The sequence below is a fragment of the Camponotus floridanus genome, unplaced genomic scaffold, assembly GCF_003227725.1.
Source record: "Camponotus floridanus strain SB8 unplaced genomic scaffold, Cflo_v7.5 scaffold28, whole genome shotgun sequence".
NCBI classification, from domain to species: Eukaryota; Metazoa; Arthropoda; class Insecta; order Hymenoptera; family Formicidae; genus Camponotus; species Camponotus floridanus.
In genome coordinates this window covers 54428-78601 of record NW_020229414.1, presented here as the reverse complement: position 1 = coordinate 78601, position 24174 = coordinate 54428, and the positions used below count along the sequence as shown (strand labels likewise).

Here is a 24174-nt window from a genome sequence, read left to right as displayed (position 1 = left end):
ATTAATGAACCTGTTGCTTTTGTCATCATTTTCTATTATTATTAAATCCAGTAAATTAGATTCAACATCATCACATTGAAGACATTTAACATACATTTAAAGGCATTCGTTATTTCTGCAAGAACCTAATACTGATTTTTTGATATATAAAAATATTATCTCTTATCTTTTTTATAAATTTGATTGTCCTTTAATTATATCTATCTTTATGTTTTTTACACACATAAATGTTTATTTGTTTATATTTAAATAAATATAAATAAAATATATATTTATCATTGAATATAGAAAATAAATATAAATATAGAAAATTACAATTTATATTTATATTTATGTTTATATTTATATTTATAGATCATCTTTACGATTAAAATTTTAAGTAGCAGTGACTTAAACTATAAGTAACTCGCACGCTATGCTTGTCTCACTTCTTGCGCGTTTCTTAAAATCTTCCAATAGTTTTCGAGAAAGTTGGAGCTTATAAAAAATGTAGGTACATGTCATTCGCTTTCAAAACAACTGTAGATTTTTCTACAACACAGAACGCTAGTATCTTAACATAAGCATAATTCGAGGCTATCTTTATTAATCTACGTTTCTATTTACGACTATTAATACACACACACACACACACACATACAAACTCACATATACGTACACGTACAAAGCAAATTAATGAGCATACATGCATATATGCAGAGATAGACTGACAAACAGATAAATAGATATACACAAGCACATATACGTACATGCAAATACGTTGTATCAATCTTGACAATCGAAATTATTGATTCAAAGTTACGCTACTATTTCTAGAAAATAATACTCATTATAATTATTATCATACTTATTATAATTCATACTACTGCGAGCCGCATGTAAAGTATTCTTAGAAACGAGCATACGTCGCGAACTACTGCATATAATTGTAAAATTCGATATATTGTAAAATTATTAGGTCGACCAGTTGCAAGTAGAAATGTTCCCAGAGATTGGCGATATTACTTAAAAAAAGTAGTTGTTCTTTCTCTTAAAATAAAAACATACTAGCGCGATTGGTCACCTCTCATCGAGGATGCTATTAATTAAGAATTACATAAATAACGGCCTCTTCCCGTACATATCTATGTTATACTCGTTCTAATTGTAAGTGTGTCAGAGACAATCTCACGGAATTGCGCGCGTGTCCTCACGTGGATCAAACGACAGTGACATTTTTTTTCTAGCCTGCCTAGCAGGTAGCGAGTTTACATCGGCGTTTCGATGGCGTAAATCGATCCACTCCAATTTTTTTAGCTATTACTTTACGTAAGTAATGCTGTAATGTTATTATTGCAATTAAAAACTGAATATTAAAGATCTTCAAATGGATCGATTTATATCGTTGCGCTTTTACTTCGCGAACGCTGTGCAAAAGAGAATGGAGGAAACAGACACTTGCCGATTGTATAGCCTTTTCTTTTCGATGGCGATCGTGGATGTTACGATTTCCGTCGATCATAGCTCGATTATATCTTGTCACATTTTGCGAGAAGGAATATGTCACGGGGATACGATCTCCGTTTCTCAAAAGCGACTGCTCAAGTACGGCCTAAAATTACATTTGAACGAGTTGTGAAGAGACGCTCATCCACGAATGCTTGATCCTCGTAGATGCGCGACTTAATTATTATATACGCCTAAGTACTCTAATCGTTAAATTAATGATTGATAAAATATCTTGTCGAAACGAAGCGAATGCTGGTGGTTTCGAGAAGAAACCACAGAGGAGGACAGGGAAGAAAGGCGAAAAACGGATCGTATATGCGCGAGAGATCTTAAACGAGTTACAATAATCATTCGGGACCCAAATAATTTCGGCCGCAGAACACCATTAGGGACTGAGATAGTTAAATGTGTTTAGCGATAATCACTCTGCAGAAATTATATTAAATCTGACTAGAACGTTTCATATCAAAGTGTCCTCTTCAATTAGAAGAAATCTCTGGTCTCGATTAACTTTTCTCACGTTCTACGGCATCTATCTATCGCTCGAGACAATTCGAGGCTCTGCGCAAAACTACTAAAGCAATCGAATCTGTTCTTTCCAATATTCTCCGCGTTTCGTCTTTCTAATGTATCGCTGTCGTTAATCTGATCGTAGATATGTAGGACTTATAAAATTAGACACACTAAGAAACTCTGCCATTTTCTCATCAGCCATAGGGATGGCAGTTGAAAAATGTTTCGCTGATGTACAGTAAACTGATTTCCTTCGGTCATGACACGTTGTAAGGTATCAAGTTTAAAAAATTATATAGAAAAGTTTGTTTACAGATTTTATTTTCGCGAAATAAAATAGTACATATTTCATTTATAGAAATTATAATATTCGCTCGTTTTAAAATAAAGATTACTAAATTTTTTTGTTTCACTTCGACTAAATCGATCTTTGATGAACATTTAACGTTGATTATCACATATTTTTCTTAAGACATTTTTACGTATATATTTTATACAATCACAAGATTCAAATTATATGCAAATAATAATAATCTCGAATACCAATTACATTCGATAAAACAATTTCTATTAATTACAATGTTGAAGATCTATATGGAAATGACCGACAACGTGTCAAGGAATACTGAAGAATATCAGCGCAAGAAGAAACATATTATGGCCTTGTGTAAAGTCTTATATAAAAAAAGGCAAGCGTTTCGGTGATTCTTCTTGCTTTGACATTAGAGAGTTACTAGAGTTCTTAAAATTCTTACGATTCGCAAGAGATCGTGTGACCGATGCTTCGCATTTATACACGTATACATCTTACATTTACAAGAGAGATGATTCTCAAGAAAGAGAGAAAAGCGCGACAACACGAAGAAGACATCCTTAACACATAGTTAAAAGTTGTAGATATGATATGTCGTCACACATACATATATCAAACTCAATGTGATGTTCCCTGTATGTTGAATGTTGATTGTCGCGTATATTGATTAGAGTCACAGCGTGTGATAGAATTAATCGAGGATATGGATAATTAGCGATTAAGTAAATGCGATCTTCTTTTTAATTTTTCGACAATCAGCGATTACAATTTTGATTAATGTAACTGATTAAGCATCGATCCGTCGATAAAATGAGAAAGTTCCTGAATCGATATTACGCGTATTAAACTGCACATATGTGTTATCATAATATAATTCCAGCATGTATTAATTAATTATATTTTCAAAATAGCATCTTAAATTTTTTATATAATATTTCACAAAAATTAGTTTAGAAAAATTAGTTAGAAGAAAATACTTATATTCTGCCAAAAAGAAAGATCCATCTCTAATCAAGTTTTATAAAAAAATATAATATTTAATGAATAATAAGTTAAAATTTTTACTCATCGAGAGAAACTTAAATAAAATGGTAGATTATTGACAGTAAAAAATCAGTTTTTCTAAATTTATAATGCAAAAAAAGAAAGTAATATAAAAATCAGGAATTTCTCATGATTGATGTGAATCAAGATTTTTTCTAATAATTAGTTTCTATCTAAATTTTAGCTTAAATTAATTATTGCGAACTGAGTCTCTTTTTTCTTCGTTTCGCTTCCTAATAGGAAAATCACGTAAATATATATATATATATATATATATATATATATATATATTCTATAATTTATCTAACTTTTTTTACATAAGAATTTTAAAAAAAATTGGATTTTCTACTCCAAAAATATATTATAATTGGATAATTTTAAATGTATAAATATATTCACGCGGCCGCTGTCGAAAGGGACTCCGAAGTTTATGTTCGCCTTGCAGTAACATTCAAATTCTTGCAATCACTTATCAAATGTATCCAAAAGTATTTTATTCTAGAATACGTGTTATCTTATACTTAATACATTCGATGCAATAGTGAAATGCCGAGCGTCGCTGCGCCTATTCGACAGCATAAAATGACTTCTTATCGATGGCGAACCGATGGCAAAAGAAATAAGACAGAAATAATAAGGAAAAGAAAAAAGTATATAATTAAAAAATAACATAGCAATTAGAATAGACACCTTCATTTACTTTCTCAATAGAAGGGAATAATCATATTTTTCTATACGTCAGAAGTTCTATTATAGTATAATATATGCGTATTCTTCTTGAGAAAGTACAGTATCATGTTCTGCAAGATTGCAAATAGTTTTGATTAAGCGATTAAATGATTATTAATAACATTAGCGTGCAGTATGTTTCGTATTTCAGATTTAATTTGTGGAACATTAAAGTCATATGAAGAGGGAGCAATAAGTCGTGTTAAAAATAATACACAGAAAAAAAGTGTACAAGAAATATAAAGACAAGGAGTGATATAGGATAATAGAATGTACTGCTTGCTTGCAACTTGAACGAACAAAAAGAGAAAAAAGAAATTAATCGGCTTTTAATTTAATTCTCGTTAAAAATCAGCGTCTCCAAAAATCAGCGACGATTTTATAAATCACAAATTCTTTATATTTGAATTTGTCATTAATCTTATTGGTCATGTGTTTTTTTCTTCAAAATCTTCTATGTAACAATAAAAAGAAAAAAATTTAATAGAGCTTCTTGTTTTTATATGTTAAAGATACCATAAATATTCACATACAATATTATATAGTATTAATGAAGATGCAATTGTGTATGTAGTAGAGATGCAGTACTGAAATTTAAAATTTTTGCATACGTCGCGAATATTACGTTTTAACTACGCTTTTGAAACTTTTATTTATTTTCTCTTTCTCCATCTGAAACTTAAATATATAACATTTACTTTGTGTACTTCCACATAGAGAAAAGTGTGGCTAGAACGAGCAGACTTTCTAATAGTGAGGATGAACTTGAATTTGAATTTCTTGTAGCATGTACAATACGCGTGCGTGAGTCTTTCGAATTCTTCAATCATCTATTTCTTCTCAAGAAAATATGTTATATAAATCCTGTCCATTTCAAATTAATTTTTCTGTTATGCAAACGTACGCATACACACGCCAATATATCACACGCGAATATATCTACAAAAAAGATGATAAAACGAACAATAGATAAATAAAAATTTGAAAGAAATGATGTCGAACTGCTGCTGGTTTCTGTAATAACCAGAGACTTATTTCGTTCTCATGTAAAGCACCGAAATAATAAACGATATTTTTTGTCCAAGTAATGATTTACTTTCGATTCACATAGCTTCTTTTGAAACATGTACGGGAGAAAATAAAATATCAAAAACTGCGAGGTAAGTTATTAAAAATTATTAATTAATATTTTAATAAACATTAAATTATTATTTATTAAAAATTAATTAATGCTAAATTTAAAAAATGACAAATATAAAATTAATTCAAAACTTCTTATATTTGTGAAATAATAAATATAATCAGTAATAAGTAACTTTCATATTTGTAGTAATTACGTATACTTATGTCTCTAAATTATTTTTTATATTATTAATATCTTATTCATATTTCTACTTAATTAGATGGAGATTAGACAAACCCGCGATTAAAATAGACTCCTCTTAAAAATTTATAATAAGATAGATGACTGTTCGTACATTTTTTCCACTATAAATATTTACTATGTTTAACTAATAACATTTTAATAATTAACTTAATAATAAATAATAATATAACTTATTTTATTAATGTAATCTTATTTATATATATCTGATAACAGTTGTTTATAATTATCTTTAAATTTTAATATTTATTTTTCTTCTTTTTATTTTTTAATAATGGATTATAAGACGAATTATATGATATATACAAATATTACTTTTCAAATATTACTTTTCGTAAAATTTTGTATTTTTTATTTTTTTTTATTTATATTATTTGTTACATTAACAGTAACAATAAAAAAGACTTTGTCATCATTGCATATACACGAAATACACATAATTTGCATGAGAAATATAACATTTTTATTTTTATTCATAATTAAATGAGTCAGATATTCACATATATTTGATAAATTTGTCGTTTTTATTGTAAACGTTGATTTATTGTAAACATTTACAATAAAAAAAGCAAATTTAAAAATATTTTTAGAAAATATTTTTGTATTTATGAGCAATAATGGTTAACACAATAAAAAAAATGATTTTTTAAACTAAAATATTTTTAATTAGTAATTTAATTATAATTTAGTTTTAAAATGAAACGGAACAATGATATTTAATATAATGTATTTTTAATGTATTAATGTATTTTTCATTTGAGATTTAAGATATTACATAATAATTTACATTACATACATTGTTTATTATTACATATTTATATATTATTAATTGATTTTATTTAATTGAAATAAAATTTCGTAAGCGCTGTACGTATATTCTGATATAAATCACGTCGATTTTTTAATACTTATAGTATTAAAAAATCATTCATATACGTACACTTTTATTTATTGGGTATATATGTATAAATACTGCCAGTTAAAATACCCAAACACACACACATACACAAAACTCTCCTTAGCATCAAGGTACCTCTACATGGCAGCATCAAGAAAAGTTCATGAAAATTAATTCTTTAATGTTTGATTCAATTTTAAAACACACAGATTAAATGAAAAGATTTTTATCATTGATGTAGTAATGTTTTATAATATATTTAATGTACTAATAATAATAGTATATATATATATATAATGTTAATAAATATTAATTTTAATAAGTATTATATATTAGAATATCTAATTCTTTCTATCTCGTGTAATTTACATGTTTGTTATTCGTCGTAGAAAATCGAATCTAATTCATTCAGAATCCTGCGCAATGGTCTGGTAATGGTTTTCTGCGCAGACGCTCGATGTTGAGGCTGCCATTAATAGACACCGTCAGCTGATGCCGTGCGCATGCGTACAATATCTACTCGATACATTCAGTTCGCATCTGTTGAATGGCGGAATTCATCATTCATGGAATTTATAGTTTAATGTGACTGAATTTCCTATAAGAATCACGCATCTATCGCGATGTCGAAAGCCAAAATTTCGGCTGAATGGAGAAAAAGAGTTAAGTCGGAATACATGCGTTTACGGCAAATGAAACGGTACAAACGAGCAGACGAAGTTAAAATCGCCTGGAATCAAAATCGCAAGGTTATGACAGGCAAGTGAAATTTTATAACTATTTTTCGAATATTTTTTTCTTATTTCTCTCTCTCTCTCTATTTTTCTTTCTCTTTTCTGTTTATTTCTTGTTATTATTTTATAAGTTAAAAATACTATTGGAAATAACAATGAATATGATGCTGCTACTTTGCTAATACATAACTTTATGTCGTATAGTTAACGTTTTTTATTGAATATAGAACTTCTCGTGGCTGAACAAAAGCGATGGGCAGATGGAAAGGCAATGTGGTTAGCAATACAAGATATTCCACCGCATCTGTCCTGTATGAAAAAAGCTGAAATTACTAGTCCTGATGGCGACATTCAAAGTTGTCCTGTAAAAATAATTAATGCAGTAACTCCTATACCAACTATGTACACATGGGCTCCTATTCAACAAAACTTCATGGTAGAAGATGAAACTGTTTTACACAACATTCCTTATATGGGTGATGAGATCTTGGATCAAGATGGTACCTTTATTGAGGAACTTATAAAAAATTATGATGGAAAGGTATACGAAATAATTACGTTAATTTGATTTAGTAATTATGTAAAGAATTTTATTGATATTAATAACTTTATGTTTCAGGTTCATGGTGATAGAGAATCTGGTTTTATGGATGATTCCATCTTTGTCGATTTGGTAAATGCTTTAGCAAATTATGAGAAAGATGATAAGGAACGAGAACAGATAAGGAAAGGAAAAGAATCTTCCAAAGAGAAAGAGAATCAAAAAGAAAATGAGAAGAAGGATGAAATAAAGTCTGAAATCAAGACGGAAAAGACTGAAAGTGGAAAGACAATGGCTACACCTTTCCCATCGATACATATATTCAATGTAGAGGAATTAAATACAGTGATATATTTTAATCATATAATTCCATAGTAATATAATTCTGATACATTTATTACAATTATTATTTTTAGGCAATATCAAGTATGTTCCCTGATAAAGGAAGACCAGAAGAATTGAAAGAAAAATATATCGAATTGACAGAAAGATCTGATCCAAATGTTTTACCACCAGAATGTACACCTAATATAGATGGTATAAAAGCGAAAAGTGTACCTAGGGAACAAACAATGCATTCTTTCCATACTTTATTCTGCAGGAGGTGCTTCAAATACGACTGCTTCTTACATCGTGAGTATATCACAATGAAGTAATCTTTCTAAGTATCTAAGTTGTATTTTATGTGAAGTATATAATAGTATATCTTTTAAATGTATTATGTAATGTTTTAATAATTATTGTATTATTTTTAAAAATGAAGCAAAACACTAATAATAAGAAAACTTTACTAAAATACAACTTACTAGTGTTGTATATTTTAAGTGTTTTAAGTTGAAGGTTTATTAATTACAATAATTTGTGATTCCTGATTTATCGTAGCAGCCAGGGGGACCTCGCCGCAAGGTAAAGAACAATATTGCATATAAACTAATGCATTATCGATCGGAAGCTTTTTTTGTTTAGCACAGAGACATCGTCAAGGGCTCATCTGCAATCATATTTCATTCATCGTTCATTATTGTATCTTTCTACTAAATTTACATAATTTTTCTCCATTCAACCATGCCGAATCAGTCGACGAGAGCATATTCGTAGTGAGTTTATGATATTGCTTGTAGGTCTTCAAGTTTGCCATCCAGGTCCAAATTTGTTGAAACGGAAAGGACCCGATTTGAAACCATTTCCAGAGCCATGTGGAACAGAATGTTACATGCATTTGGTATATCAAATTTGCTATCCTGTTAAATTTCGTAATGTTCGTTTTTAAAATTGATGTCAACAATTTGATATCTTTCTCATATGTAGGAAGGAATGAAAGAAAAACTGGCAGCACAAGCGGCAGATATAAAAGAGGAAGAAAGCGATGAAAAACGCGGTGGTCCTAGAAAGGTACGAAAACAAGCAAGCGTAGATTCTGGAAACGAAGCAAGCAGCGAGGATAGCAATGATAGCAATAAATATGGTCAAGGAGGCAGTTGTCAAGGTAAATATATCAAAGATTTATTACCATGAATTAAAATTCTAAAATGTTTTATTGTTCAAATTAGATTTTAAGCAAAACGTCAATAACAAGGACTGTAAACCTGAAGATATTATAGAGGATCAAACGCAACCCGAAAATCAAACACCCTTCACGCTATTAGGAATTGGCAAACGAATTAAGACAGAAAGTGAGTTCTCATGGACAGGTTCTGAACAAAGCTTATTCCGAGCTCTTCACAAAGCCTTTCCCGGTAATCCATGCGCACTGGCACAAATTATGTTGACGAAAACTTGTCAAGAAGTGTATGAATTTGCGCAAAAGGAGGCTTCGGATATTCCCGCTATAGAAAATCTTAAAGACTTTACGCCACCGCGAAAGAAAAAGAAGAAGCATCGATTATGGTCAATGCATTGCAGAAAAATACAACTTAAGAAGGATTCTGGTACGCACATTAATTAGTTTCAAGGAGTCTGTAATATATTTTCGAATATCTAATTGTCTTATTCATTTTGACAGGCGCAAATCACGTGCACAACTTCGCACCTTGTGATCATCCAGGACGTCAATGTGACAACTCGTGTCCCTGTATACAAGCGCAAAACTTTTGCGAAAAATTCTGTCAATGCAGTAGCGAATGTCAGAATCGATTCCCTGGCTGCAGATGTAAGGCTCAGTGCAACACGAAGCAATGCCCATGTTATTTGGCCGTGAGAGAATGTGATCCGGATCTTTGCCAAACGTGTGGCGCTGATCAGTTCATTATCACTAGAATATCTTGCAAGAACGTCAGTGTGCAACGTGGTCTTCGTAAGTTTAATAACTGTCGATATAATTTTGTTAAGAAAAAAACTAAGTTAAAAAACAAAAATTTTGTGGTTCATAGATAAGCATCTTCTGATGGCACCATCAGATGTGGCAGGTTGGGGAATTTTTCTGAAAGAATCGGCGGCAAAGAATGAATTCATTTCGGAATACTGCGGCGAAATTATCAGCCAAGATGAGGCCGATAGGAGAGGAAAAGTATACGATAAATATATGTGTAGTTTTCTTTTCAATCTTAACAATGGTAAGTACGATATAATTTAACAGCCGATTAGATATTTTAGAAAAGGGAAAAGAAAGGTTAAAAATATTTTTTTAGATTTTGTCGTTGATGCGACGAGAAAGGGAAATAAAATCAGATTTGCCAATCACTCGATTAATCCAAATTGTTATGCAAAAGTAATGATGGTGAACGGTGATCACAGAATAGGTATTTTTGCTAAGAGAGCAATTCAGCCTGGTGAAGAATTATTTTTTGATTATAGGTATATATATCATACACATTGCACAATGGAATCAATATATTAACTAAGATTAAAATTATATGAAAAATAATAATATTTTTAGATATGGACCAACAGAGCAACTCAAATTTGTCGGTATAGAACGAGAAATGGAATTTCTTTAAAAATTTATATTTTATATATCAATACATATATATATAAATAGTATATCGAACAGATGCATACAACTGAAATATTAGAAATGATAATAATGATATATGTATTATCTGGTTTGTTCACACAGTTATAAAAGCACACATGTAATAAAAGAACATGCCATTTTTAAAAATTAAGATCTACACCTTTGCGCAATGATTTTTTTGAAAAAAGAGAAAATCTCCATAGCAGTAAAATTATAAAAGTCAAATATCTGATGAAAGGATGATTAATAAATAAAAAATGTAAATCGCATATTTTACATTGTTATAAGCGAAAATACTTATGAGTTTTAATGACAAAATCATTTTTTAACTGTATGTATTATTTATTAGAATATGATTTATGTGTGAAAAAAACAATTCTCTCGTAATGTCTCCATCGATAATTTAATTGCAATTATCAGAGCAAGTATCTCAGTTACAGATAAATGTATCTGTATAGATAAAACAAAGATATGTATCTTTTTACTATTACGAAAATATATGTACGTGCTTTGTTCAATTCATTGTAGTATATACAATTTTCGCACAATTAATACATAATCAATACTTTACAAATTTATTTTTTGATAGTATTTGATTAATTATGATAAAGAGAGCAAAGATTTCTTTATCTTGATTGATCAATTAAAATGCTATTTTACCCTCGGAGAATTTTTGAATGAATCTATAATCTAAAATTAATATATAATATCTAAAATTTATTTATTTTGTTTAAAATATAGCAAGTATAATAAAGTATAATAAATATAGCAAGTATAAAAAAGAAAAAGAAGATAAAAATGTGTAGTTGTAAAATTTGTAAAAATGCGACAAATCAATTTTATTTTTTCTTTTATTCGCAAATAATTATATTTATTTATTTGCTATTATTATACGTGAGATTAGGTGAAATTATGATTAATTAAAAATTGTAATATATAGATTATATATTATAAATATGTAATAACTCTCTCTCTCTTTCTCTCTCTTATATATAATATTCTTTTCGTAAATCATGCTAGTCTACGGTAATGTTATTTATATCGTATTAATATCCGGTGCTTAAGAAAAGCTTACCTGCCGAAGGATACGTCGAAGATAATAAAACGTGTTCTCTCGAGAATCTGGATTAAAGCGTCACCGACGAACACGTCGAGCTTTCGCGCAGCTTACAACGGAGTTAACGCGAAGGGATTATAGCAAGCTTCGACGATCTCGGCGTGGCAATTCAGCCACCAGTTGCAGGCTTCGCGGCTGCGAAAACGGTTGGACGGAGAGTCTGCTTTAAGATCAAGTAAAGAGAAAGACCCTCGGGGAAAACTATTATTTCTGAAAATAACTCGCGTGTAAATAAATGAACTCTACAATTTACATTTAAAAATAATAACGCTCCTGATTCAACTTGTATCGAAGAATTGATTTACGATCGATTTATCGATTTATCGTAAAGCGTAACCTTGCGATTTGCAGTAAAATTTTAATCGCGAATTATGCGGTTGTGTTTTCTTTCCCGCGCTTTCTTCTCTAATTTTTCCAACGGATAAACAGAGAGAAACATTATACGAGCGAAAATAATCGCCAACGATCGACGCTATGTCTTTGAACGGATCTACGCACCTGTGACGTTCGTGAAAATTCGCGCGTTTAAAATTTAATTGGATCTCACGTCAAGAGTAAATATTTACACGCTCATATTGGTTTTCGGCGGTGATCAGTTCCGAGTCCGATGTGCGCAGAAACGAGTTAGCGCGAAATCGAGTTGCACTCTTGGATGTGATAAATTCGGTGGAGATCCGGAATTTGCGGAAACGCCAGGTGACGGATAAGCATGTCGCGAAGAAAGTGAAGTGCATGAGAGAAGCAACGTCGCGTCCGATGATAGTCGGCTCGTAGGAGGACGCCAATTTGGATCGAGGCCAAGTCTGAGGGAATCTCGCCTGCGAATATGGAGGAAGAAGGTAATGACAACTTCTATTGCAAAATGTTATAAGATCCGCTAAATTGTAAACACACTAATGATAGCTTCCTCTATATTCTATTTAAATATATTCACTTCCTTTTTTTCTCTTCCTTTCTCTCTTTTTCCCTAAGGATTTGAATTGCATATTGAATCAGGATTATGATAAATTATAATTAATTCAAATAATTATTATTTAAAATAATTATTATCCAATAATTATTAGATAAAGTAATAAATTATATTGACATGATTTAACATATAAATCATTCTCCAAGGATTTTTGAAAATTTGTTCGTAATTTCGTTTAATTCAATTTCAATTGATTTTGTTAAAATTGTAGTTAATTATAGTCTATTATATTTCAATTGAATTATGATGTAATTACATATACATAGCTTATATTATTTAAATAATATACTAAATATTGACGAGATACGACGAAATTCATTAAATTTCAATTTCAATTTCAATTTAATTTAATATTCTAATACGTGTGAATATATAAAATGCATTTTCAAAGAAATTTTCATAAATACTGAAAATATTGAAAAGTAATAGTAATTATTGTATTATAAATAAATTACATTACTGCACTAAGTTTGAGTTTATATATGGCAACGTCCGAAGAACAATCTATTGTTATTTATAAAACAAAGAGAAAAAATGTAATATATATATATATATATATATATATATATATATATATGAAGAAATTACATATATAATATTTGCAAATTTTTAATTAACCATATGTAATATAAAAAAGTGCTATTATAATTATTATATATTGTGATAGCTCATATGATTACATAGCTGTATCTGTGAAACTGACACGACAATTTCATAAAAATACTAAAAGTTCCGATAGCACTCTTCAGTTTCTGATAAAAATTAAAAAGAGTTTCTTATATCAAAAAATCGAAATCGAAAAAAATTAACTTCGCGAATGTCTAATACGACATTCTTCCTTCTAAAGTATCAAAACGCGTTGAATATCATTATTTTTAGCAAATTCCTGGTTCTGTTCAACTTCAGCCTATATAATTTCAGATCGATATTCCAACAATTCATAATTTTCAATCAATTTTTAATGTCCTCGATTCGCACGACACTTATTAAAAATGTATCGTGTGAATGATTTTCCGCAGTTCTAACGATAATTCTCAACAGTTCTATTCTTTTTACACAAGGTTTCGACCGTTTACTATTTTTAAACACTTTTTCACAATTACTCAGCACGACATTCTCCTTCTAAAGTATTAAAACATGTTGAAAATTATTACCTTTGATAACAGTTTTCGATAGTTCTGTTCAAGTTCAGTGTATATATGCAATTTTAGATCGATATTTCAAAAATTAATAATTTTTAAACAATTTTTAAGCAATTACTCAGCACTCTCCTTCTAAAGTACTAAAACGTATTGAAAATTATTATTTTTGATAACAGTTTTCGATAGTTCTGTTCAAGTTCAGTGTATATATGCAATTTTAGATCGAAATTTAAAAAACATAATTTTTAAACAATTTTTGAAATATTGAAATACCTGAAAAATTGATTCAAAATTATTAATTTTTGGAATATCGATCTGAAATACTGCGCATTTTCATCATAATAATAAAAAATAAAAAAGAGTTAAACATTTTTTCTATAGAATTACAAAAGTATCTATTATTTAAAAAATTAATAATTTTAATATATAAAGAAAGAACTTGTTAAAAACCATTTGTTAAGAAATATACAGAAATTGACCGTCTATTTTAGAAAAGAGAAGCATTCTTTAGAAATTTAATTCAAGATCGCGAAACTTGAAGATACACAAACTGATATCAGAGATCGTAGAGCAGAAATATCTTCATTTATATCTTCATTTATATCAATCACGTATATAGCATAATGTATCAATGAGTTTGAATTGCTTATAATTGGACGATCGGATCAAAATTGTTGATTGAATTTAAATTTTACACTCGCATTTCGATATTAACTCTTTACATTCGACATTTATTTATTTGAATGTGAAATTTAATAATACATGATTTTATCATACATATATGTTACACGCAAATAACTTCATTCAAATATAACAAAAGTTTATATTTTATGTAATACAATAATTTCTGAATCATTTTGTAAGCTATCTCGCTTCTCGAAACGTTAAATTTTAGAAAAATAGTGCAAAGACCGGCGGAGACTTCGCTTACAGAACAGAATAAAACTTCACGCAAATTTATTTATAGCACTATAGTGTATATTTATAGTGCAATGTATCGTTGCGTCGTCATCTTGCCACAGATACTTCGCGAAACATTTCTCGACCAAAGCGATTCTCGCGCAATTTTATCCATGACCGCTGGGTTCCACGTGCGGAATCGCGCTTAAGTTCACGAGCGAATGTTTTTCGCATTTTAATAAATATCTGTTTTTAATATACATACATATTTATAAATATATCAGCATCATAGTTGAGCGTTGTATAAAGGAACGTATAAAGAGAAGCAGCAAAGAGAACTCATTTATATATGTCGCGGACCGCTGCGTTTAATTCTCTCGCGATGCTCTTTAATCCGACTATTTTCTCCTGCCTTTTTTTCCTTTTCCTTTTTTTTTTGTTAGCGAGCCGTCAAATTTTTTCACGAGAAACAAACGAAGTGAAAATGTAAACTCCACTATATAAAGTGCACTTGTATCTCTGATTGCAAATGCTTTATCAATGTTTCGCCCCAATGTTGTCTCGCGATATGCAAAATTCGGTACCGTATTATCTCTCCTTGTTCCTGCGTGTTTCATAATCACGTCACGGGGTTGTATCGTCTTCCAAGTTTCATAATAGCAATTCTCGAGGAAACAAGGCCGCTTAGCTCACATACTGCTCTAGCGAAGCGTATCTCTTAACATCGCTGTTAAACTGACATAAAAGGCATCTGTATCGGAAAAAGGATAACAAAGTTTTTTCATTTGTTAACTTTAATTACTCTTTGCTTTTTAATCGTGAAAAACACCTTATTATTTGTCCGAAGCTTAATTAGTAGAGAGCTCATCATGCTCCATGTTCTAAGAAGTTAAAAACGATTAAAGTATTGATTTATTTATTAATTAGCAGAAAGCACAGCATGCTCCATGCTCTGTAAAACTAAAAACGGTTAAAGTATTGATATATTTATTACGAGAAAAAATCGACTTTTTATTTGTGAAATATATATATCAAAGGAAACAGATACGATATATATTTGATATATTCAATATTTTATTAGCACGAAAAATTGTTTGTAATATAGCATATCCTTTTAAATATGATCGAATAATCGATATCTATTGAAAAGGCATTTTTTGCGTAGATATTTAAATATCTCTGTACATATATACTTACTTAAGATTGTATTTATATTCCGTACGCGAGAGAATAATTTATAAACTTTCGACGGAGACATATCATACACGTGTAACTTACTGCTAATTTCATTATCGCGCACAAGATCACGCGATGATAAATAAAATGATTCGGATTTAATTTCTTAATCTTTTAACTATGGATCTATCTACAATTATTTATTTTATTAACTACTTAATAAAATAAATAATTGTACAGATCCGAGATAATACAACGTAAACAAAACTAATGAAATTGTCAATAAGCGACCCCGACATCATAGCGTATCTTAAGATAGCTTATTGATGACAGTCATAAAATTTATATCTCATCGTCTATTGATGATAGCTAAAGGGTTAAGTTTACGAACGGTTCACAGTTTATTTCGATCCCTCGATAGTTAATTATTAATTACGACGTGTACATGGAAATAATAGTGGAAATCCGTGTGTGTTTAGCACAAACATTGGCGGTTATATGACATTAGCTAGTTATTGTGCATCATCGTACACACTCGCCGTGAAAATACGTTATCCCAGATACTGCCCGGTGAATCGAGGAATCGGGACTAGTAGAAGGTAGCTTTCGCTAAATGCAGCTTTACGGTCCAAGCCAAAAGCGAATGCTTTTGTCTGGATAAAGCGCTTTATACGCGGCTTAGTCCTTTCATTACTCGCCTCTATCATGCCTTCGCGCTCGTATAAGGCATTATGAACATTTAAAATAGTAATTACAACGATGATAATAATATTAGTAACAATGTCATTAATGCTCAGATTATGTCATTTCGAGTTTTATTTAGTAAAATCATTTGTTTCAATGTAGATAATATATCTATGATCTTCAAAAAAACGTATAAATAATGATAATAATTTTATTTATTATAATATTGCATTACTATCACATAATACAATATAGTATCAAGAATTTTATATTAAAAATGTAATATTGGACATAAACTCTAGATTATTTTTTTAAATAATAGTTAAATGTCAATAAGGACAGAACACCCACGTAAAATATAATAAAACTGTGTTATTAAACTGTGTTTACGAACCAATAAGTGAATGAAATTGAATGAGAAGATCATTGAAAAAACGATTGGTATAATTTAACGAGTTATGTTTTGATACTTTTGACATTTTAACAATTATATTTTGACAATTTTCCATCAGTATAATTTTAATGCAATACACACACACACACACACACACACACACATATACATATATATTGTATAACGTTACATCGCTGTAAATAACGCAAAGGAAAACATAGGTGGAATCCAAATATCGAAATAGTGATTATAAACGCGTTATATGCAACTTCATCGTTCCGAAAATATCATGTTGCAAATTACGACGACTCGTTCTCACTCGAACTTGCAACGAAATCAAAACTCTTAATAAATACTGATATTAAATACTGATTAATTATTGGAATATATGTCACGTTAATATGACCGCCTTTTAATTCCCTCGTGTATTATATATATTACACAAGATAGATATGTTATATGCACGTTTCATATTTTTCTTCATTTCGATAATATGATCAGAAGTTTCTATGACGTTTAAAAAATAAAGTAAAAGAATATAGTAATTTTTAATTTCAACGTTTTATAGAAAATATAGTTTATTTTGAAAATGAATGTTGTTATTACAAATATAGAATAGATTATTTTAAGAGAGCAGTGTAGCACAAATAGATCATGAGTTTAAGATAATACTAAAACCAACGACTAAATTTTATGAATCATCATCTGAATTTCTAGTTCGAACCTTTTTGCCAGAAATTGAATTTATTATTTTATATTTTCTTAAATAAAATGTAATTTTTTTTAGAAAATTAAAATTCCAAAAGCATGGAAAATAAATATATATTTCTATAAAATAAATTGTAAAAAAGATAAAGTCTATAAAATATTTCTATAGAAGGAGAGGATACATATATGATAACACAAGCTAAACGTTTAACGTTAATTCTAATTATTAATAAATCATTAATTCCGAAAACAGTAACAATATTAATTTCAATTTTCAATAAAAATTTATTTATATTATTATAAGAAGGTGTTCTCTATTGCTGGTTTAATGTAGCTATAAAAAATAAAATAATATTTACATAATTTTATATTTATCAAATATATAGATACTACAATTGTAATATTTGTTGTAAAAACTGTGAATAATCACTCAGAGCAAATTTGCAATATAAACCCGGGATATAAAAGAAATAAAGCTTTAAATAGCAACAAGTTTAATTAAGTAAACTCGACAAAGAACACAATTGTAACTATGAAAACTTAATGTTGCGTTAAAAAACTTTTGTAACCAGGTATATTCAACGAATCAGATTCGCTTTAAATATTTATAAAGATAAGCATTGATATTTTTCTCCTTTTTCATCGTCGCAATAATATTTCATTAAATAAAGATTTGTATTATACCCTGTTTTATGCAAGATATGCAATTCGTGCGTTTTCTATTAACATCGAGCAAAATCTGTTTACGTAAGTGGCAATGTCATCAACTGATGAAACCCACACAATATGCCGATCTGTATTTGCAAGAAGATTTTGCGAATGTAGCACCGGGCTTGATTTGAAACCGTGATAGGCACTGATGGTGGATAGTCGAGGCCTGTCGATACCAGTAGCCCTCGCCACTTCGTGTCAATTCTAGCGATCTCCTGCGATCGAGACTTCCCTCAACCATATAATCGACCGATATCCGATAACTCACCCACGTCCCTTTCTTCTTTCCTAGATGTTCTTCGAGTATATGAACTTATCCATTTTCATTTTTTTTATCAAGTGCATTTAAGCACCTTTTCTTCTTCGAACCAAGTAAAATTATCAATCTTGTCACTTAAAAAAATCACAATTGGAAGATAAAAATTGAAGAACTAGAATCATTAGAAAAATAATCAGTAATATTTAATAATCAGTAATATTTAAAAATGAATATTTAAAAAATTAGAAAGTAAAAGAAGAGAAAAAAATTAATTATTATTAAAAAATTATTTTAGTCATAAAATAAATTGTTTGTTTTATAAGAACATTAGAGAGAGGAAGAGAGAAAGAGAGAGATCACTGAAATAAAATATAATGTGTAAAAAGTATAAAGAGATCATATTTATACTAAAGAAATTATGCCAAATAATTTTTAATCTTAGTTATACAAATATTTTGTATCAAAATTTTCAACATTGCATGACAAGTGACCTTTCTTTAATCGAAAAATAATACGAACGAGACATCGTGAAAAACGCAGTCGAATGTAGGATACATCGTATCCTTCAAGAGACGTGTACGTAATTGCATAGTAAAGGCTTTCAACCATGAGAGTCCAAGGCATAACCTGTAGAATGGAGAACGCGTTGCAACAGAAAACTCGTATCGCTAGGGATTCTGAAAAAAATAGGGCAGCCACATACCACGCATAGTCATTTTTATCTCTCATATTTCGAGCTGCTCTCCCCAAGGAGACATTTCCAGATCCAGTAACAGTGACACCGCTATAAAAAAATATACATATGTGCGCTTAAAATGCATGTAGTGAATATGCATTATTTGTTATGCTATTTTGATGGATGGATTCGATACGTTCAACTAGAAATTTTATTTTGTTTTATGGTAAATTATTTTATTTTAATTATACACTTCCCTGTTTTCTAGTCTTTTTCCATCGAAATAATAATTTGTAGAGCATTTTGCAACCTCCCATATGTAGCAGCTTTTATCGTTCATTCATATGAACGTAATTTTATATATGTATAAAACAATAATAAGTAAATGTGTGCAATGAAATTTTTGCGAATATTACTGAAATGCAAATTTAAAGCACGGAACAAACAAAATAAATGGATATTTTGTATATTTTTCTATCTTCTCTTTTTATCAGAAATATTTTAAATATTTTTAATTCTGTATCTGCTCGATTTTGCATTTATTTATTTTGTAACGCGATTGTACTAAATCATCTACAATAAAATATCTATTCTCTAAGCGAAATTGAATTTATAAAGGAATTCCTTCGCGGTTTCGAAACGATATTTGAAATACGCAATATCGAACTAATAGTAAAGTCTTATACCCGTATATACATATAAATTCCATGTCTAATAAATGTATTTGCTGCATTCAATGTAGTTTATTTAATAGGTTTATATCCAATATATATGATATGTATCATGTTAACAAGGCGTTTGCTGCAGTTTTATGTTGCATAAATTGCAAGGGATAACAGGAATGTCGATGTAAAAGACAATTATATCGAAAGTGATATGATAAAATTGTATTATACTACAAATATGCAAACATTTAGAGATAGATGTGAAGTAATATATTTTATCAAAGCGATATGTCGAATCATACTTAAAGTGAAATCAGAACATGCGTTTACGGAAATATTAATACTTCTGAATTTTGATTGAATTTCAGAAAACGCATTATACGGCGTAGTAAATGCGTGTGGATTTCTATGACATAAATTGTCGAGATATTTACATAATATTTGCGACGGCAGATAACAGTGCTTTTCGCGTTTGATATATTAAGTTACATGCAAAATTTGATCATAAAATGGTATACACGTAGCTATGGTAGGCCGAAAATAAAATTTTACAAAGCATACACTTACAAAAATACAATTATGATAATGACAATAATGATAATATTCGATTAAAAAGGCGAGATAAATTTTAATAAAATAGAAATCGATTTCTTTAATTATTACGTACATAATAATCATAAATGACATTAATATTTAAGTGCTATTTATAATTGATCGCAGAATAGAACGTATTATTTTGTCATGTTATTTTGTTATATTAAATTATTAATTGCAAACAATAAATTATCTATATATGATGTATATTATATAATGTATATTATTTATAAACTTTATTAGTTTTCGAAACACGAATTTATTATTCTGTTCTAAATAACGCGGTATATTTTTAACACAAATATGTAATAAAAGCATGAGCGTGAAAAATATTCCCAGGCTGCAAATCGCTTGGTATATGGCACGTTACACTAAACACTGTACAAACATGTCGGACACTGGAAATGTGATCTTATTTAATGTCGCGTTTTGTTCTTTTTGTATGCTCAATTGATTTTTTCGTGAAAAATTAGCGCAGTTGTATTTATCAAATAAAATATTATTCTTTTTGGAATTATATAAAACTATTCTTTAACACTCAAACAGTGCATCTTAAAACTTTAATATTTACCTTACTTATTTTTTTATTTGAAATTTAAATAATTTAAATGTAGAATTAAACTTTGCTGAAATGTATCATAAAAAATTAGAATAGAAAAATTAGAATAGAAAATTATTATTTGAAATGGTTCCTTGTATGAGACATTAATTGTTATAAAGAATGGTATTTTATCATGTCTTCTCTAGTGCTAATGTTAATTTTATCTTAATAATATATTTTAAAGAATATATTAAAATTAAATGTTGATATAATTACAAAATAATTTAAAAATATAATTACATAAAGCAAAAACTCTAATCAAATTATGAGATTTTGACCATATGATGAGTTTTCGATTAATTGTAAATTATAATGTGGGACTTCGCTCGTCAATCACAGACATTAATAACGAGAAATTAGCAAATCGATGTTTTAGTGATTGAACTTGAACCGAGTTAGAGCCGATTGAAATGACCTTCAACAAACAAATAAATGCTATCAGTAATTTGCTATCAGTGATATAAACGTTTGTGACGAAGCAAATGCACGCTATCAATTTTGCGTCTTAATATTCAATTAAGTTTGACGTAATAAAAGTCATTATTACAATCAGAATATTTTTATTACTAGTTTATCTAATTCTTTTCTTTTTAATATTATGTCACTCCTCATAAAAATTGTATTATTATAATAATTGTATTATTTAAAAAATCTATATTCTAAAAATATACGAAATTTTATTTATTCTAAACTTTATTAAGTTCACATATAATTATCTCTCTTGCATTATATATTCTTCATCTTCTTAAATATTCTTCTTATTTGCAAGATTTATAGATTAATATAATAATTAATATAATAATTCAAAATTTCTATATAGAGTATTCTCTCTCTTATGTGAATACTTATCAAAATATATTTATCAATAAATATAAATTTAGACATTTATTCTCTTGCTGTATTAATTAAGTCACGTGAGATTACTCCTCTATAACAAACAAGAAAAAAGATATACAGAAGTTTATCTTTGTAATTCCATTTAACGTCGTATTTTTATTTACACTCGAAAATTGATCCATTCAGTGAAACTGTAACTAATGTGGTCAGACCGAATCAATAAACGTTGTTCTGCTTTTGGTATCGAAAAGTAGCAATAAATTTTCTCAATACTCACCCTTTGCGGAAATACTTCGTTATCGTAACTTTTCCTTCAATGATTTTCATAAAATGATAAAAACTTATTCAAACAGAGCGGAAAACAAGATAATTAAGTCATAATCCAGTAATAAGCCATGGAATTAGGACTTATGTAAATCTTTACTTTAAGGCTCTGATAATGCTACATTGACTTAAAAAAGAAATTATTTAAGATGTTATTGCGATCAAATTATTTTTTGATAGTTTATTTCTTATACAGATTATTCCATAGAATTCTACATTTGTATAAATTCTTGCATAAATTATTGCAATTATTTTATGATAAATCATGATAAGTTAAAGAGCTAAGTTTCATTTCGAAAAAGAAACTAACAGATCTCTTTAAGATTAAAAATGATTTTCTCTCTCTCTCTCTCTCTCTTTCTCTCTCGCTTTCTCTTTCTCACTGACAATTTGCTGGAATTGTTGGGAATACTATACATGTCTCTTCTCCGGTGTCGTTTACATTTTACGCGTTTTCCGGATTCAGACTCCTATCGGTTTCCGCTAACTGTAGTATGTGATTCCAGTTGAGATAGTATCTAGCCGGATATAGTTACGTATGAAATACGCAAACGTCAACCCATCCTAAAGATATATATATAAGCTCTTTCACTCTCTCCCTCTCTCCCTCTCTCTCTCTCTCTCTCTTTTCCTTTCTCTCTCTCTCCCTCTTCGGTCTAAAATTATTTTGTAGAAATTAATATATATATATGTAATACATAGAATATATTATATTTCTATTGAGAAATTAATTTTAATTATTATTTATTTAGTAAAGAACATATAACCTAAAATATAAAATTTATTTTTTTATAAATGAATATATTTAATAAAACAAGAATCATTACAAATATGTGAAGGCGTATAGTCAAAATTATATATAGATTATAAATTTTTTAATTTTTACATTTAATAATGACGATTAAATTCATAATAAATGTAAATTAAATTATTATTTGTAAAGGTATACATATATATATTAATTATAATTTTTATTTTATATGTTCAATTAATTTCTATTTTAATTAAATCTTATCTTAATTAATTAATCTTATTTTATATCAAATAAAATATTCATTCGCATTCAAAAATTGACGTTTATTTACACGGTGGCGCAAGCTTGCAGACATAACATTATTCATGTTCCAATGCCAATAACAGTTGAATGGTTATTGTTATACATTAATGATATTGCTAGGTTAATGATAATGGTATCGCGCGATATTTCGCGCATCGGAAGCTTTTGTCATCTTTGAACAGCTGATACTGCTTTAATCCTACGGATATGTCGAGAAAAGTATGAGATATAATACATAGGGGCAAACAAAAAAATTAATCTACTAATGTACCTTCTGTCATTTTTCTTGACAATTTACGCATATTCAGTTTTATCCAAAAATTATATTAGATTAATTAAATATTCTTGTAAGAATAAATTAATGAAATTAATGAAATAATGCAAGAATAAATTAATGAAACATTCTTTGTAAGAATAAATTAAATTCAATATTTTATTTTTGATTTTTAATTTATAATCTAAATAAAATTTTATTAAATTTTTACAGGTTAAGAGCTTATTTGCAATATTTACAATATTTCATGTTAAATGTTTAATTTTTTGCGTTTTTTGTGATATTTTTCTGCAGAAATGTATAAATATTGCAGTTTTTACTCTTTATTGTTATTATTATTCTGCCTTTATACGATATGGATAGTGACATAAAAAGATCTAATTATATACTACAAATACACTACAAATATGTATATATATTGACAGTCAATTCACGCTTCTCTAAATGTATTTATGTACAATGTAAGATATGCAAGAGCTGTCTCGACA

The 24174-nt window shown here is 28.7% G+C and overlaps 2 protein-coding genes across 5 annotated transcripts in view; both read left to right on the top strand.

The window, feature by feature from the left end:
• The first annotated feature begins 6893 nt into the window (after positions 1 to 6893).
• LOC105250747 (histone-lysine N-methyltransferase E(z)) lies at positions 6894 to 10748 on the top strand. 3 transcript variants are annotated; one of them, XM_011257003.3, is made up of 12 exons: positions 6894 to 7128; positions 7331 to 7644; positions 7723 to 7971; positions 8061 to 8277; positions 8530 to 8550; positions 8766 to 8866; positions 8953 to 9130; positions 9195 to 9572; positions 9647 to 9937; positions 10014 to 10196; positions 10272 to 10437; positions 10520 to 10748. In XM_011257003.3, the coding sequence occupies exons 1-12, from the start codon at positions 6993 to 6995 to the stop codon at positions 10578 to 10580; spliced, it is 2295 nt and encodes a 764-aa protein (XP_011255305.1). In that variant the 5' UTR covers positions 6894 to 6992; the 3' UTR covers positions 10581 to 10748. The 3 variants fall into 3 exon arrangements, with proteins under 3 accessions (XP_011255305.1, XP_011255304.1, XP_011255306.1); XM_011257002.3 differs by having other exon boundaries at positions 8527 to 8550; XM_011257004.3 differs by lacking the exon at positions 8530 to 8550.
• A 1097-nt stretch (positions 10749 to 11845) lies between these two features.
• Positions 11846 to 24174, top strand: part of LOC105250746 (adenylate cyclase type 2) — a 41108-nt gene continuing 28779 nt past the window's right edge. For both annotated transcript variants that reach the window (XM_011257000.3, XM_020027368.2), the window contains exon 1: positions 11846 to 12553. In XM_011257000.3, coding sequence (XP_011255302.1) covers positions 12541 to 12553 — 13 coding nt within the window. In that variant the 5' untranslated portion in view covers positions 11846 to 12540. The remainder of the gene's footprint in view (positions 12554 to 24174) is intronic.